Source organism: Poromitra crassiceps (genome assembly GCF_964638095.1).
Source record: "Poromitra crassiceps genome assembly, chromosome: 21".
Classification (NCBI taxonomy): Eukaryota; Metazoa; Chordata; class Actinopteri; order Beryciformes; family Melamphaidae; genus Poromitra; species Poromitra crassiceps.
In genome coordinates, this window is record NC_139638.1 from 26,988,938 (window position 1) to 27,007,556 (window position 18,619).

The window sequence follows — 18,619 nt, forward strand, 5'->3', positions numbered from 1 at the left end:
CATTTAGGCTGCGATAGCCTTCATCACAATAGTCAATAATAAATATCACAGCTCTGGGCCACAGACACAAATTCTCTAGTGCCTCTTACATCAGATAGATGATAGCAATCGTTTTTCTTGTTTTTAAAAGCCGGTGTATGACTGGTCTCGTTCAGACAGCTTACAGCGCTACGCAGTGGCCGCTGCATGTAGTGCGGCTGTAGTACGTCAAGAGTGGGAGGGTCTCACTTCACCCCCCCCCCCTTTCTACCTCCCATCAAAACAAGCATGTGTGTGCAAGTGAACTAGGAAACAACGTTTTTAAAAGGCTGTAGGCTATTTTGTAGCTTTAGTTTAGTTTCTCTCTTTTTTTTGTTTTGTTTCTGTTTGATATCTACTTTCATTGACAAAATAACCGGAGGATTGTTGACGATGTATGCACTCCTGTAACCATGACAAAGACTGTTGCAGGCAGCCCAAATGCCTTGTTTTTTTTTTATATTCAAGTTTTGTCAGTTGTTCTCCAAGAGTTAACTGATTTTCTTTTTTGATTCATGAACGTTGGAGGAGCTGCGATGTGACAGATTTGTTTCACCTTAAAGGACCAGTGTGTACGATTTAGGAGGATATATATTGGCATAAATGGAATATAATATTCATTCAAGTATGTTTTAATTCGTGTATAATCGCTTGAAAATAAGAATCGTGTTTTCGTTAACTCCTTAGAATGAGCCAAACCAAACGCTGAGAGGAACTTTCGTGTTATTCGCGAGTTTTGCAGCTGCCGCAAGTTCTCCTCCTCTTGGAAGGGGAGGGGTATTCAGTTGGTTGCAATCTGCAACCTCATCGCTAGATGGCACTAAATCCCACACACTGGTCCTTTAAGGACGCACGCACCAGCGCGCGCACACACACACACACACACACACACACACACACACACACACACACACACACACACACACACACACACACACACACACAGACACACAGACACACAGACACACACACAATGTATGGATGAATGTCAGGCTGTCTGCCAGTAGACAGCAGAGGACATGGGTGGGTTTGTTTTTTATCCCCTACGTCTTTGAGCGTCAACCGTAAATGGACCCACCGCTCTCCCTGGGTGTCTTCTGCCCTCCGTTACTCTGTGGTTTCTCCTCGTCGTCGTCGACCATCAGCTGCTCCTCCTCCTCCTCCTCTTCCTCCTTGGGCTTGGGGTGTATCCGCGGCCTGCCCGGCCGGCCCCTCCCGCCCCTTCCCCTCCCCCTCCCCCGGGTGGAGCAGCCGCTTCTGACGCTGGCCTCCTTCTTGGTCTTGTTAGCCATGGCCTCCAAGTAGCCGGGCGGGTACTGCAGAGAGAAGATCAGCACCAAATGGACCACTTAGTTTGGGGGAAAAGGGGAAATGAAAAATGAGCAGTTGCAAGAGGTTTTCACGGTCGCACGCATATAAATAGATAAAGCCATTTTCACTGTGTGCCTACACACACACATAATACATAATTCATACTTCTTGCCTTAACCCTAAGCCGAAGCCCTAACCTTATTTAGCCTTGAAAAAATTAGAACTGTCAAAAGATTTTCATAATTTCTCTATCTTTGTGAGGACATTTGGTCCCTACAAGTAGAGATACAACACACACACACACACACACACAAGAGGGAAATGGAAACATGTAAGAATAAATCATGAAAATATTGTTTTTTTTATTATATATTTTTAGATAATAATAAAAATATTTAAAATTTGTATTACTCAGTCCAGCAGGCATAATGGGAAATGAGGGCCGTCATGTGATCAAGTGCGCAGTTGCAACTTGAAGCATTATGTTATGTCGTGTAAAAGGGGTACTCGGATTCAGAAATCAGGGAAAGGGGTTCTGAAATCAGGGGAAGGGGGTACTGAAGAACCACTGGTCTAACCTGTACAGCCAGGCCCAGTTTCTTGATCCTCTCCAGTCCCTCGGGTGTCCACGGGGCGGGTTCCAGATCGTCCCGTCTCAGCAGGTACCTCCACACCAGGAAACCACACTTCCCGATCTCTGGCCAGTACTTAACCACCTGGGAGCCCCGGACACACAGTATGAAATGATATGTAATACAACAAAATGTAAAGAATACGGTAAATATGTTCATGTATTTACATAGACTCGGTTGTTTAACACATATTGTAGTTTGTCGGATATACAGTATTTCCTCTGTATCTTTTTATTTTATTTTTTATTTTTTTAATAAAAATTGGTGTTAAGTGATTTAGCATGACAGAGTGAATGAGTGCAGCAGACATTCTCCCTACATTTCTTGGCGTAAATTCATCCAATAATTCCAAGCTAAAACAGGAGTGCGTGTGTGTGTTTGTCTGTACCTTGTAAATACCGTCGTAGCGGTTCCCCTCTTCTGGAGCATATTTGCTGATGCGTCGGCCCTTGGAGCTGCGCACCACTCTCACGGGCTTCCCCGCACGCCAGTTCCTGGACTCCGCCCCATTTTTGTCGTTCAGCGGCGCGTCGCAGTTTAGGGCCAAAGCCCTGCAAGAGGGGGCAGAGGGGGCGAGAGTCACAGAGGGGACAGATACGGCTTGACTCGGGTTTTAAAATTTCAGCCTGACCCATTCAAATCCTGCCCCAGGTATAGATCGAACAATCAATCGATCAATCAACATTGATTTGTATAGCATGTTTTCGTACACTGTACTACAATGCTAAGTGCTTTATAGACAATAAAAACAGATTCATAATAAAAGAAATAAGATAAAATAACACAATAAGATGAAATAAAAAAGGCAAAGTGCAATAAGAGAGAGAGATAAGAGAGGAAGATAAATGCATGGAAGAAAGCATTACACTCAAGTAAAAGCAATGCTGAAAATGATATATAATTGTAGCCATATAGCTTTCTAATGATAAGTTATGAATGACAGTATTCTGTAAACGAGACCGCGGGGCCCAGGAGGAGGTGCATCCACGCCATCAAGCCAAGGAGGTTCTATAGAACTGGAGGATAAACGGAAAAAATGGACGCCCGTTCATTTGAACGTAAGCTGCTCACCCAGCGCTTAACGTTGTCGTCCCCCCCCCCCCCCCTCCTGGTTTACTTGCGTGATGTGCGGCCCATGGGTCATGCGTAGTAGCACCCCCGGTGTTGCACCGAAATGTGTGACCAGCGAAATGTGTGAGGCGCGCATTGCCTCTTATGGGGAAAGAATAAATGATTTCACCATTTCTGACAGCAGCCATCAGAATACATGACCACACTGTATAAAGCCAGCAACAAGCACCCTCTGCGGTCACACATGTCGGTCACACACCGTACCGTAACAAGGAAGTAGCAATGAATGGGCACCGAGCGCTCCCGTGGCCTGTAGAAGTGCGGTCATGGAGCTCCAGAGAAAAGCTTATATAGCTTATATGGCTCTTTGGTGGCTTCTGAAGAAAAATGGACGCAATGGTTTATAAAACTTGATAATTAAAAAAGAGTCGTTTTTAACTTTGAGTGATACCCAGAAAAAGGTTCCCGGAGTTTTACAACTGCTTTTTTCCCGCCATGTTATGTGGATGGGAAAAAAAAGTATTTTTGGGCTGCAGGGCATCACATGACTTGCTTGTCGGCCACCATGTCAGGGGCACGGTGGCTCAGTGGTAGAGCTGTCGCCTCACAGTCAGAAGGTCCTGAGTTCGATTCTCGCCTGGGACACTGTGGGCGCTGTGGTTGTGTGTTCCCCCCATATCTTCAGTGCCTACTGCCCAGGTGGGGTATCTCGTCGTAAGGGCCTTTCTCTCTGTGTGGAGTTTGCATGTTCTCCCCGTGCTCCCCCAGGGGGTTCCTCCGTATATAACCCCCCCGCCAAAAACATGCAGAAGATCAGATCGTCATCGTCATCCGACCAGTGACGACAACATCCGAAGTTGGTCCCCGGGCGCTGTACGAGAAAGCGACCACTGCTCCTGGCCTGCCCCCCCGGAGGAAAGGACATGCCTGGATGGGTCAAATGCAGAGGACACTTTTCACCGGCCACCGTCAGCATGAGTGTGTTGTGGCCGCATGCATGTGTTGTAGTGTGTTGTGTGACAATAAAAGACGGGGCTTGTCCCGTTACGAGAGTTTTTTTTTTATGTCAAATTGGAAGCTGGATCAAACTGGATTGTGTAGACTGAAGCTCAGTTAGGAGTCAGAAAAGAGATACAGAAGATGATGAGCGGTACTTGTTCATGTGGGTCAGGGTCAGGGTCATGGTACCTGTTCATGTGGGTCAGGGTCTGGTCAAAGGAGTGCTCTCCGATCCGCTTGTTCCCCGTGAGGTCACGACCCCCGCTGCCCGTGTAGGTGAATTCATCTCCCCTGTCCTGCAGGGGGAGCCCAAATCCACACAGATCACTAACTGTTCTACGCATTACCCAAACCAAGAATTCCCCCCAGCTTCGCTAAGCATAATTGAACAAGTACTAGTGAGGAGAAATATGCTATTCACATAAAAGAAATACCAGGTTTATTAAAAAAAGAAAAATCCTGTAATACAACATGAACAACGCACCACTTCATCCTCAAAGCCCCCAGCCAACACCAGCGAATAGGATCCGTCGTTACTGCGCCCATGGATGCCGCCCACATGAGGTCTGTGCACCCCCGCCTCGCTCACCTGGAGGGATGAAATGAGAGAGAGAGAGAGAGAGAGAGAGAGAGAGAGAGATGAGGAGGATGAAGGACAAACAGGGGAGATAGAAGATATTATAGAAGGAAGATTATAATGTGCTGGTAGTGTAAAATGAATATAATCCACAATAATACCACATAATTATACCAGCTACTAGATTTGCTTTAACCTTTACGAGTAGCGAGTAGGTTTTAGCTTGTTGAATTTGAACATTGCAGATGTTTGCAGGGGGGTTTGGCACAGAACGGCGGCTAACCTGAACTCTGAATTTCCAGGTGGTTCCCACGGGCACGCCGGGTACGGGTCCATAGTGGTTCGACGGAACAATCGTGCATTCCTTCGTGCGCCCCACGCAGGCCATGCCCTGCAATTACACACAAAGTACTGAGAGGACAAGAATCCAATGCTGTGGGGGAGAAGAACATCTTGTTGAGTGGAATTATCTTGTAAGTACGTCAGCGTTTTAGATCCAATTTCTTCATGTCATTTGAGAGCGGGGGCGGGTTAACTTTCGCCTCAAGCTCACGATGAGTATTTCTGGGTGAAGGGGGTGGGCGGGGGGGGACCTAAGTAGTGATTGCGCATTCAGAATTCATCAGAATTCAATGTCTGACTCGGTACATAGCGTAATCACAAGGGAAAATACAGGGGCAACAAACACGCAGTTTATTCAAGAGTCATATAAAATTGCGATAATGTGAACCTCAAATGCTGTGTGACTCACAGCACTTAAATGTGCCCAAACACACACAGGCTAGGCTGTTTCCAATTAGTATAGAGAGAAAAAGGGAGCATTCTGGTAAAGAAAGAGAGTTATTTTCCATCGGCTCTTCCAGGAAAGTGGCTAAGTCATCTTTAATGGCATTGTTCACATTGCACCATGGAGGAGAGTGTCAGGGAGCGGGCAGCCAAGAGGGAGAGGAGCACAACACAACCCCTTCAAACGTTTTGCTATGAGAAAGTACGTAAGTGACGTTTATTTATGTAGCACCTTTCACAGAGCAAAGTCACTGAAGTGCTTCACAGGAGGAAAATGGTTACAATAAGAAACAATGCAACATTAAAAACACACAGAAATACAGACACAAGTTGCTTGATTAAAGGAGAATTTCGTTTTTTTTTAACCTGCAGCCCTCTCCTCACATTGATTATGATCTGACGACTCACCCGGTGATCTCCGCAGCGTTTTTGTCCGTCCTAGGCGTTGTTTTGAGATCAATAGCGTCCAAGCCAGTCCTAGAATGGAGCTCCGTGGGGGCCAAGTGGCAGCGTGCGTTTCCTCCATCTAAATAGGCAGTTTTATTCCCATTTTCGACGCATATCGTCATAAACTGTTCCCTAAGGAACGATCAGACTGCAATTCTCCCCCGGGCTGTTTTCACCGGTAGTTACAAGCATCCCATTTTCGCCTGTCGGGTGAGTGAGACACAACTCTCGTCAGGAAAGTCTCACTGACCCGACAGGCGGAAATGGGATGCCTGGAATGCCTGTAACAACTACCGCTCGGCGCTCTTTACCGCTGTAAAGAGCCCGGGGGACAATAGCAGCCTGCTGGTTCTTTAGGGATCCGAAAACGGGAATAAAACTGTCTATTTAGATGGAGGAAACGCACGCTGCCACTTGGCCCCCACGGAGCTCCATTCTAGGACTGGCTTGGACAGTATTGATCTCAAAACAACGCCTAGGATGGACAAAAACGCTGCGGAGATCACTGGGTGAGTCGTCAGATCATAATTAATGTGAGGAGAGGGCTGCAGGTTAAAAAAAACGAAATTCTCCTTTAACCAATACCGTGTGGAGGGCCACATATAGTATATTTTGAGAGACAAGCCGAGGGCCGCTTAAAATCAGTCCGCGGTCCCGCAATTGGCCCCGGGGCCGGACTTTGGACATGCCTGGTCTACACAGTACCAATTTTAATGCGATTTAATGCTGAATGTTTGTTACAGTCTTACGGCAGATTTACATGACGGCAGAACTGATTTATCTCCAGGAGAAGGAAGAAGGGGAGGGATTAATTTAATTTAAAAAACACATTAACAGTGCTGTCCATATCAGAATGCATCAGGTGGTCCGAGGTGTCGTTTTCCCTGCGTTATTTGAGTTTTGTCTGAATGTATTATATGTGGGGATATTTACCAACATTTAGTTGTAAGAAGGTTCGCTTGAGAACTGGGTTCTTGTGGGGGAGAACTGGAACATGTGATCGGATTCAAAACCCTACAGAGGGAGTCTACTTCTTCTAAAGTCCGTTTTGGACTCTTTGTAATCCATCCGGTGTTTCTCCCCTCAAGCGGCCATTGAGCACTCTTGTGTTTACTCGAGCACCAAGAAGCACAGATGAAATTGCATCCGGTCATAGAGCGGAGAGCCAGCTAAAGGGACGATAATGTGTCCTTTCTCTTGACAGTCCGTTCTACTGGAGTTGACAATCCAGTGGTGTGAAAACAAATGCCTTGAAATATAGAGACGGCGAATGAATGATTATATGAGTATGACGGGGGGAAAATGGGGGAGGTAATCGCGCTTACTATTTTTTATTTTTTTTCCTCGAGTTCCTCGAATAGCCACTTGAGGCTGGCTGCAAAAGCGGCCAGCCTCAAGTGGCTATTCGAGGAACTGCAGTTTTTGCCACTTCTGTGTTGGCTTCATTTATCCAAGAGTGAGGTTGCCCAACCCGATCTCATGGGAGAGCGTATGTATGACACGCGGGTGTTATCTCGTGGAATACATACGCAGAAACGCAGTTTCTCGTGCAGTTCAGACGTCCACTTACATTAGAAATCTAACATGCATAATAACTTTACGTGGAAGTTATGGGGGTTAGGTTTAGGGTTATGGTTAGGTTAAGGGTTAGGGTTTGGGTTAGTGGTTGCGAGTTTGTCAACGCTACTTGCCGCCAAGCTGCACGCCAAATCGCGTTTCTGCGTATGTATGACACGAGATAACACCCCGCGTGTCATACATAGCTGCGCACGCATGGTGTGTGTGTGTGTGTGTCTGTGTGTGTGTGTGTACCTGTGGCTCACCTTTCCCCAGTCCCTTTGACTCTCCGTTGTTGCTGAGGGCATCTTGGCCTTCTTCTTGCTGGCTTTGAGCTTCTCGCCCGCCTTGATCACTTCACTGGTGTCATTCTTACAGGTGGGACAGTACCTAGCACAACAAACGGCTATCATGTAGAGGTGTGTGTGTGTGTGTGTGTGTGTGTGTGTGTGTGTGTGTGTGTGTGCGTGTGTGTGGGTGTGTGTGTGTGTCTGTGTGTGTGTGTGGGTGACAGCTGCAACAAAGCTGTAGATGAAAGTGTTTGAAGATCTAAAACTCGGCTATCAGCAATCAGTGTCATCAGATATGGGACTGAAGACAGGTAGGTGTGGCTTTGCATGTTTGCGTTTATCTCCGTCTGTATTTATATTCAGGTACGATAACGGCCGTGTGTGAAGACAGACACAAGCCTGCATATCTGTGTATCGATAATTCCAGTCATATTCAAAGCCACTGTGTATCTGATAAACGCACTAGTCACTGCATCACTGTTCATTTGAATATTGATCACCACTAAAGTAGCTACATTGTTTCCTCTGTATTCATTTAGCAGTGGTGCGCCACCACAGGAGGGACATTACCACCGCTGCTGGAGAAAATATGAAATTAGCATTGTCATAAAGGTTCAGACTAGGAGGCCAAATCTGATTTGTGAACTTTAATGACCTATTAATGATTTTATCCGGATTTGTTTTATGAGTGTGGACGCTCCAAGTCTGATTTGTGTCACAAACCACATATGGAGGTAGTTTCCAATCGACTGATGTGACTTCAGTGTATTACCTGTATTTTCAACTACTGTCTAATCTATCAAGAGCCAGGATACTGGTTGAAAATGTCCAATGAAATACCAGAAACTCCAACAGTGTCTGCGACAGCACGCCAAATAGCATCTTTTTTAGTGTTGTCTTTATACAGCCGGTTCTCTGGGTCATATAACTCTTTGTGTTTCTCCACCAATAAACAATGAACAGGATGCGTCGTGCCCAAAAAAAGATGAATGACGTCACACCCCCAATTCGAGCGAGCACACACTCATGGTGTGTGTGTATATGTGTACAACAGTTTTATACTTTCAAATTCAACCCGCCTCTCCACTAAATAAGACAGGAAAGGTACATTTTCTAAGTTTTCATCGTTATTTTCGTCCAGAAAAAAATACCATGACGAAAACAGTTATTTTAAGCTGCTTAATAGCCATTGGAGGGATCTAGGGAAACACACACAGTCATATAGTGATAAAAAGAAAATCTGATAGTGTGCTCAGATCATTTGAAAGAAAATGTATGTGTTTAAACACTTCATTGAGTGCTGCAGCAGGCTTGCAGCACTCAGTAAAAATAAAACTATTGTATATTTGCTGCACACACAATCCGCTACCATTCTAATTGACGTATTTTGGCTACTTGCGGGTGCAGCACAGCAGCCATACAGCAGCTGTGCTGCGTGCGCTGTAAAATGGCCGTTAGTGTTATCTAAAACTGAAATAAGTGTCGTCCAAATGTTTTAGAAGTAAAGATTTTTATCATACTTAAAAAAAACACTACAACCTCACGTTGAAATAGAACTTAGACCCAAACAGCGACAGACAAGGCGACAAAACTAGATGTATCCCCCCCCAAGCACCGCAGCTGCATAAAGCGTCTGGCATACTCTTTGCGCACGCGCTGGAGGCGGGGCTCCGAGGAGGGCGCGCGCACTCTGCGCGGGCCAAAACAGAACATAGTCAGTGCGCAGCTCGCTCCTCCCACCCCCCTCCTCCTATGGAAGCTCCAGGGGAAAATGGCGGCGATTAGTGCCAGGCAGTCTGAATGAAATTGAATGTAACGTTCCCAATTCTATGTATTAAATTCTAAAAAACAACCCTCAACATTTGGGAAGGCTAAGCCACACCACTAGTTCGTTATAATCGAACATCATGCTTCAAAGGTGACTTTACGACGATGAGGACGGTGAGGACTCAATCACAGCAGATATCCACTGATAGCCTACCACGGAGATCTCACAGGCACAGGCAGCAAAACCCGACGCGCTGATAGAAAAATCTCCATGGACGCGCCGCGCTCAGGCCTCGCCCCCCGACACGCCCCGTGCGATGACGTCATAATCGCCGCGCGCCCTATGCGCTTGGCTGAGCGCAAAGAGTATGCCAGGGGCTTAAAACTACAGAGGAAACACTGCAGTACTAGATTGTTTAATTAATTACTATAATGGATTAAATATTTATTGTACATTTGCGGGTTTTATTCTAGTTTTTACAATGGTGTGTTTACGGCCGATTTATGAAGGAGATGAGCTACTTGAGTAAAGCATTTTCACAACAGCTCCTCCACAGACGGAGGTAACATCTCACCAGTCCTCGTCGTCGGGGATGGTGGCCAGCGGCGGGTTGAGGCAGTAGATGTGGAAGGCCATGTTGCACTCGTCACACAGCAGCTGCATGTGAGCGTCCTGCTTGCCTCCGCACACGCAGCACGAGCAGAAGCGACACTCGGTGTCGGGGTCGGCCTTGCAGTGCTTACACTCTGGACCGCTCTTCCCTGGAAGCACAAACGACAGAGCCCACGCGCGCGCGCACACATGCACGCACACACACACACGCACGCGCACGTACACACACGCGTACACACACACACGCACACACACACACACACACGCGCGCACACACACACAATTGTACAGTAGTAGGATCATTTATTTGGCTGTAACAACTACGTACTGAACTCTATCCCCAAGGCTGATATGGACTAAAGTTTTTCAAGTGTTGCTCTCACATACAGCGCTTGTGTGTGTGTTTGCGTGTGTGTGTTTGCGTGTGTGTGTGTGTGTGTGTGTGTGTGTGTGTGTGTGTGTGTGTGTGTGAGATCTGGTGCCTACGTTTAAACTGTCCGTCAGTAGCGAAGAGGGGGCGCGCTCCTGGTTTCTCGACCTGGTAGACCTCATCTAGAAATTGAATTTTACAATCCCCTATTACATCTCCTGGACCCCTGGGGAGGGAGGGAGAGAGAGGGAGAGAGAGAGGGAGAGGGAGAGAGATAGAGATAGAGAGGCAGAGAGAGATAGACAGAGAGAGAGAGAGAGAGAGAGAGAGAGAGAGGTTAGATGAAAGAGCAATAAGGGAATCTGCAATCTGGGAAACAGAAGGAAGTTACGTTAGTAAATAATATAATATATATAAATATTATTATTACTATAGATGGGTCACCGCAGGCTCCGCCAATTCTAACAAATGGTTAGCAGCAAGTCTCCTAAGTGGGCGTGGTCAACATTGACTCAGACCTACAGAAAGTCTCCTAAGTGGGCGTGTCCCTGGAAAACCATGCACGTGCCAAACAGACAGGAACTGAGATGAAGTCGGGCCATCTTGCTTGAAATCCCATCGTCTTTGGTTAAGCTGGAAACAGCCTCGACTTGGGCCGTTGTCCCGACGGCAGTTAGACCTATATACTCCAACGTCAGCTTTATACTCGGCAATAGCTTTCACTGTCTCCTGTTATCTCCCCACCTACATTATAGTATACTTGTGCTGTTCACGTCAGCTGTGTCAAGTCACGTTTTCGGGAAGCTGCACGCCGGCAGCGCTGCAGGCTCACCGGCCGCGGCGCAGCCCTACGGCGCCTACTGTGAGGGCTTAGACGCTCGACCACGAATTCTGCTTTAGAAGGAAGAGGCGCTAGACTAGTGCAGCAACCAGGACACATACCCTTAATCCGGCTTCCCACCCGCACCCGACACAGCCAATCATGCCTGTATGGACGCCCGACCAAGCCGGAGGTAAAACACGGGGGTGCGAACCTGCGACCCTCGTGTTGGTAGGTAGGGAATCTAGCGCTACACTACCCGGACGCCCACAGTGCATCATTCTTTCTGGTGAGGGACACGCACACACACAAGTAGGCATATAGATAATGAAGGAGGACCGATCATCCTCCATCCACCCCCAACCCCACCCCACCACCTCACCCCAGGAGGATCTTGACGCGGAGCTCCTTGTTGGTGCGGGAGGCTTGGTTGAGTTCCTGCACCTCTGCGTCGAACCAGAAGCCCCTCTCCTCGGGCGTCTCCATGTTGTAGTTGATCATGACGCGCAGGCCCACGCTCAGCTGGTCCCACCGCAGCAGGGTCCTGGCCCGCGGGCGCACGTTCTCCGGTCGCATCTCCACCACGCCGTTCTCTGGGTAGCTGGCGGGCGGACGGGCGAGGAGAGAGAGGGGAGGGAAGGAAGGAAGTGGGTTTAAGTGTGTGAAATCTTTAGAAATTGCCTCGGATTTCTGCCTCAAGGAGAGTGCAGGTTAAAGGGACAGCTCACCCTAAAATCCAAAATACCGTAAATTCCGGACTACAAGCCGCGGCTTTTTTCCCGTTTTTTGGGCTTTTTTGGCCCCTGCGGCTTATATAACGGTGCGGCTTATCTATGGATTTTTTCCCAAAAAATAAATAAATAAAAAAAATCTCTCTTTTTTAGCACTCTTTCTAACTATAAATCCACTTCTGTTTTAATTTCCTCTCTTGCCCTCTTTTCACCACACCGCGGACACTGTGTGCACTGTAAAAAACAACACAGGTGGTGTTGTGTTATGTTGTTTTGTTGAAATGTTAATAAATGGGAGCTTCCTCAAACAGCCATCTCTTTCCCGACAATCCCCTCTGTGCATGAACCCTTACATATGGTAATTAAACATTAAAACACAATAAAAAAAAAAAAAAAAAAAAAACATTAAAACACCCGCGGCTTATAGTCCGGTGCGGCTTATATATGTAAAAAACAGTCAACTTTGCAGGTGCGGCTTATACACCGGTGCGCCTTATAGTCCGGAATTTACGGTACATATTTTTCCTCTCACCTGTAGTGCTATTTATCCATCTATATCGTTTTGGGATAGTTGCCTGAGTTATATCAAATATCAAAATCATGACCCCATTACTCAAGATAATGTACAGACTTTGTTGTGAGCAGTTTCATGTAGGAACTATTTTCTTTTGCAGTGTCATGTAGGAACTAGCTAGCAGCTAGCGGGTGTAGTAGTTCGGTCAAAAGAAAATAGTAATACAATAAAAAACACTTTATGATGTTACCCCCGCCTCCCCCTGTAAAACCAAAGTCGTCCACAAGGCTTTTCAGAGGCATGCTTTCACGCGACATTCGCTCACACCTGCTTTCTGACTGGGGTTTTGGACCAAATGGTAAAATGGTAAATGGCCTGCATTTATATAGCGCTTTTATCCAAAGCGCTTTACAATCAGTAGGTAGTCTACATTCACCCATTCATACACCGATGGCGGCAGGCTGCCACAGCTGGGAGGGAGCGGGGATCGAGCCGCCAACCCTTGCGTCATTGGCCGACCCGCTCTACCTCCTGAGCTAAAGCCGCCCCAGGATTATAGGCGATTCGCACAACTGTCAGCGTCTGCCCCTCCCCTAGCCTCCCTCCAGACCTTCGAAGCCCCGCCCACTCCACAGTTGACAATTCAGTCTGAATATGAGGCTACCCCTCCACGTTAATGTAGCATATCTTAAAGGTATTCGCTACCCAACTGATTTGGCTGTCAACATGCATCATAAGTACTACCTGTCCTGTTATGAATAATGTTTTATCACCGTTTTACAGCAGAAATTGAATGTGGCCTACTTCATTAAAGATGAATGTCTCTATTTAGTATTGTTCACTCCTCATTAGGACAATTTAATTCACTGAATCTAATTATGTTACTAAAAGTTTCTTATCACTTGAATGTTCCTCCTTCAGCAAAGCCTTTGGCAAAAATGATGAATAAATAATGGGGAAATGTCTGTTTGTCCAAAAGGGAGGCATTATGCTTTCAATATGGCTGCAGTGAGGTGGACCACACAAGTCTTCCTCATGACACTCATCATTAAGCCGTAGATATTAAGCCTAAAGGGCTTATTTATGCTGCATTTTCGTCCGGAAATAAATGCGTCCGTTTCAAACGATGTGACCGTCACTGCCCGCATACTCCCATACGTCTTTTCACGTTCATATCATGTTCAGCAATCCATCCACTAGTGGGCAGTAAAGAGACAAATGTGTGAGTGGTACTGCTCCGCTTTCAGAAAACGTGCAGTATTATTACGCCCAAAATGAACGCAGAGTATGGACAACAGAAGGCTCTGTCCGTCTGCGTATCCAAATTTAACGTTCAGCTTTCCAATGCCCAATGTGCTTGCATGGACGTTTAATTGCACAATTAAATAGTCAACAGACTCAGGTTCACTCAGTGGGAGGGGAGGTGGGCGTGGGCGGGGCAAAGCATCGTATGGGCGGGGCGATAGAGTAGTGCAGGTGTGCTTCTTTTTGCCAAGGCTAAGCCGAGGCCGGGCGTTTTTCTCTGAAACTCTGCACCGATGCTGAACGCACCCCGGACTGCTGGGCTCAGAATGAGAACTGCAACCGTCGCTGAAACTGAATATTTAACGTCTTTAGCGTTTGATCGCATCAGATATGTACAGATATGTACTTATCCTGTGCTTTATTGGTGAAACAGTAGTTCAGGCCACAATAAATGGCTGCACAGATGGGCAGGAGCAGAGCCGTGTAAGAAAAGTTGCGACATCTCCATTCACTCCAATAGACCAGTTTTTTTACTCTCAAGAGTTCCAGGAAGTAAGGTCCTGGATTAAGCAGCACTGTCGAGTTGCAGCAAAATAGACAGTTTGTGTTATACTCTGAAAGGGTTTTTTCCCCCTTGAATCAAATTGTACATTATCAGCTTTATTTTAGCAGGCAAAAGTAGCGCGAGACCCATTCCTGGCTGTTCACTGGCTAATGAGTCTCGCATTTTGGTCCTCCGCTGACGCCACTCTCTCTCTAGAGGACACTAGCACACACACACACACACACACACACACACACACACACACACACACACACACACAGAGAGAGAGAGAGAGAGAGAGTGTGTATTCCCGGGAAGAAGGGGCTGGGGGAAACAGGGATTTCCTTTTTTTTTTAGTTCCAGGGGATTACTGGGGTTCTGGAGGGGGGAAACAGAAGCAACACAAACACATACACACACACAGAGACAAAAATGTGCGCATTGCACACACACACACACACACACACAGACACAGACACACAGACACACACACACACACACACACACACACACACACACACACACACAGAGGAAAGCAATATCAACTGTGGAACACAATGGGCCTCAGCATGAACAGAGGGGGAACACGGGGGCGACACAAGGGGGAGCAGACGTACCCCGGTTTAAGACCACACAAGCTCTGTCCCACTGAGCTGCTGCTTCAATACACCCACCAATATCCAGTGACACTCTCTCTAACAGACACTCGCAATTAGCGGAACCGCACAATAAGATTAGATCACTGCGTCAGTTAGGCTGTTGGCTCTGCAGTGACTGTGAAGCGTTAGGTTGTTACTGTCCAAAATGAACAATTATTACCAACAAATAATGCAACTGATGATGGCTCTGATTCAGAGTTACTTTTAGGGGTGGGGGAAAAAATCGATACAGCATAATATCGTGATATTCTGTGGGCAATATGTAGTATCGTATCGAATGCCAAGTATCGTGATATTTTATTATACAAAATGTCAAGTGCATCATGCAACATTTATGACAGTGTTGGTCAGTCTGTCTGCTTGACAATCCTATTTTACTGCAATAAAAATGAGTGAAGTGAGATGAACAGACTGGAAACTTTATCTCATTACATAAAACACATGTTGACAAAGTTTTTTTCCTTTGGGGACATCATTTGCGGTTGAAAAAAGGTAATAAATCAAGATATATCGCAATATTAGCACATCGCAATATTGCAATACTATCGGATCGTGACTTAAGTATCGTGATAATATCGTATCGTGGGGCATCAGTAATTCCCACCCCTATTTGTGACATCATTTCTTCAATAATCTGGAAAAGATATTTGTGTTCAGACTTCACGTCCTTAACATTTCAGCTGATAATGCATCCAATTATTGACGTGCATTTTCAGTGGCAGCAGCCCCCCATGTCATGCAAAGGATTGTCTCATCGGGGGAATGAATGGTGTTTTCAATGCATTTCGCCCCAACTTTGAAACAAGCATTTGCCTTTATAATTGCAATATTCGATATGCTGTCACCCAAATAAAAAACATAAAATATTATTATTATCATATTATTATTACTATATTATATTATTATATTATCTCATAAAAGAGAAGATTTGACTTGTCCCCCCCCTTTTTTTTTTTATCGATGCCTTTTATATGTTATGATGTTAATATGAACGATGTTCATTGGGATAAGTTCGTCTCAGCTGCAGCAGCGCACCATCAGCATCATTTTTGTGCGAGGAAGAGCTGCAACACATAATTTAAAGTGAGTTGTAGCCACCTATATGCATTATGCAGCAGCACGTGTTTAATATATGATCTAGGCTTCTATGTTTTGGTATGTTTCATAGGCTATGCAATGCTGTGGGAATATGCAAATGATGTTGCTGCTGGGGAAATAAAGCGTTTGATTGAGCAAAAAAAAACATTTGGTATTTTTTGTTCATTTTGGCATTTTAATTATAATTAATCGATTGATTGATCGTTAATGTTAGCGATGATCGATTCAGGAATGTGCGTAAAATGGACTTCCCTACATCAGAGGGACAGTTTGAAACACACTACAAAAGTCATACATTGATGATTTAAAGGTAGATTAATTGACCATATCGGCCCTGGTGGTTTGTGAAGATAGTGAGCAAAAATGGCCGACCACATGCATTCCTCACCTGTACAGTATGTGCACAGGAGCCTGAAGTAACTGCCCCTGTGATGACTGGAATCGTGTAACTGATATATTATGCTGTTCACTTCCTCCTCCTGTTATTACTTGTCCCTTTGCAGCAACACATACACCTGGCTAGGGCTGCAGCTAGCCATTCTTTTAGTATTCGACTATTCGACTATTCTACCGATTATTCCTAGATGATTAATCGAGTCAGTGTTTCCCATACATAAAGGAATTTGTGGTGGGCCGCCACAAAAGGATTTGGACCGCCACAAAAAGATGTTGACAAAAAAAATATATATATCTCTTTTTTTTTTTACAGTGCACCTGAACGCAACATGCAAGATATCCGCTGAATAAGTGTCCAATAAATGTTCATGTCATTCTGGCCAATACTTCTGTTATAGCATTTCAGTCTGGAATATGGAATATCTTTCAATAATCTATGATTTAGCTGCTAAATTGTCAAATACCGCCGTCTGCTCGCTACCCAGGCACTTATGTATGTACTTAACCTAACTAACTATCCGGTGTGCACAACACTGTCAGCCTAAACTCCGGCTGACACCCCAAAAACCTACAATCCGCTACAGAAAAATGTATATTGTTTGTTTATTAACTGGCCGCTCGCCTTCTATCATTTCACGAAAGTGGCAAAGCAAGTTGAGTATCCCTGACCTATAGGGAGAAATTTAGTTTGTCATTGTAAACCCACAGCACAGTAATGATCACATGTTCTTCATCTAGCCTTTTTATTTAGCTCTTAAGCTTTCTCAAAGTACACCAAATTCATGCATTTTACTTTAAAATGTTTAAAAAAATCTCGCGGGGGGGCATGCCCCCGCACACCCCTAGGGGGTCTGCGGGCCCCCACCACAAATACTCAAAATCCTGTGGGAAACACTGCGAGTGATTGGGTAACATTACTACGCGGTTGCGGTTCAGGCTGAAAACACAACGTAACATTAGCAGAAGCGGTAGATTGCAGAGGTGGAAACACGACCGAGTAAAAAAAAATGAAATAAAAGGAAACAACTGATAACGACATAGCATCACGACTCTGAGGTGGGATCTGGTAGCTAACTAACCCAAAGCCCAAGATGATGACATCATCAAACGTCTCCTTTTATCCTATCCTGACCTACAGTCCACAACCCAAAAGATGATCAGTTTACTGTCATAGAAGCCAGAAAATACTCACAATTATTGACTTTTTTTTTGTCTTAAACGATTATTGATTATAAAAATTGTTGACGATACATTTTCTGTTGATCAAATAATTGATTCATCGATTGATTGTTGCAGCTCTACATACACCACTCTGAAATGAGGGTCAGCAGCAGGGCTGACTGTGTAAAATCAGAAGATTTACAAATCCGGAAAAAAACAACGATGTTGTGAAGAATATCGCATAATGTGGCAAAATATAATGATATTCGATATTAACGAAAATCGGCCCAAGCCTAAAAACGTTTATTGCTTTTTCAAATTTTATATCGATATTAGTTGCATTCTCCACACAGTATGAAGATCTTAAATATATGTTGAGTTGAACTGTGAAACCAGATCTGAGAGGCTCATTATAGACTAGAGCAACACACGAGCGCGCGCGCACACACGCGCGAACGCACGCGCACGCGCAGGCGCACGCGCACACGCACACGCACACGCACACACACACACACACACACACACACACACACACACACACACACACACACACACACAGGTGCAGGGGGAGCTGTGTAGAGTAGAGGAGATTCTTCTAACATCTCGCCCTGTGGTTTGAGGCTCATTACGTTCTGTTGAAAAGCTCCAGAACCGCTTCATGCAAAGCAGGGCTGCTTTTCTTCCTCACATTATGCAGGCAGGGCAGGTGTTTTTTTGCAGGGGTGTGTGTGTGTGTGTGTGTGTGTGTGTGTGTGTGTGTGTGTGTGTGTGTGTGTGTGTGTGTGTGTGTGTGTGTGTGTGTGTGTGTGTGTGTGTGTGTGTGTGTGTGTGTGTGTGTGTGTGTGTGTGTGTGTGTGTGTGTGTGTGTGTGTGTGTGTGTGTGTGTGTGCGTGTGTGGCCGGGCGATCAAACCGAACCTCCACTTTCTATGACAAATTAAATTATGGAAGAACCCTGGAATGGCGCTCGGGACAGAGAGGGGTAGCGAGCATTCAGGAAAAGAGAGAGGGGAA

At 45.6% G+C, this 18,619-nt stretch overlaps 1 protein-coding gene across 1 annotated transcript in view; it reads right to left on the minus strand.

Moving 5' to 3' along the window:
• The window catches only part of uhrf2 (ubiquitin like with PHD and ring finger domains 2), a 48,372-nt gene that overhangs the window by 5,006 nt on the left and 24,747 nt on the right, over nt 1-18,619 (minus strand). The window contains exons 4-13 of the mRNA XM_083657631.1: nt 11,641-11,859; nt 10,555-10,664; nt 10,031-10,217; nt 7,665-7,788; nt 4,892-4,999; nt 4,516-4,620; nt 4,221-4,327; nt 2,350-2,512; nt 1,908-2,045; nt 1,097-1,334 (exon numbers count right to left, since the gene is read on the minus strand). Of these exons, the coding sequence (XP_083513757.1) occupies nt 1,097-1,334; nt 1,908-2,045; nt 2,350-2,512; nt 4,221-4,327; nt 4,516-4,620; nt 4,892-4,999; nt 7,665-7,788; nt 10,031-10,217; nt 10,555-10,664; nt 11,641-11,859 (1,499 nt within the window). The remainder of the gene's footprint in view (nt 1-1,096; nt 1,335-1,907; nt 2,046-2,349; nt 2,513-4,220; nt 4,328-4,515; nt 4,621-4,891; nt 5,000-7,664; nt 7,789-10,030; nt 10,218-10,554; nt 10,665-11,640; nt 11,860-18,619) is intronic.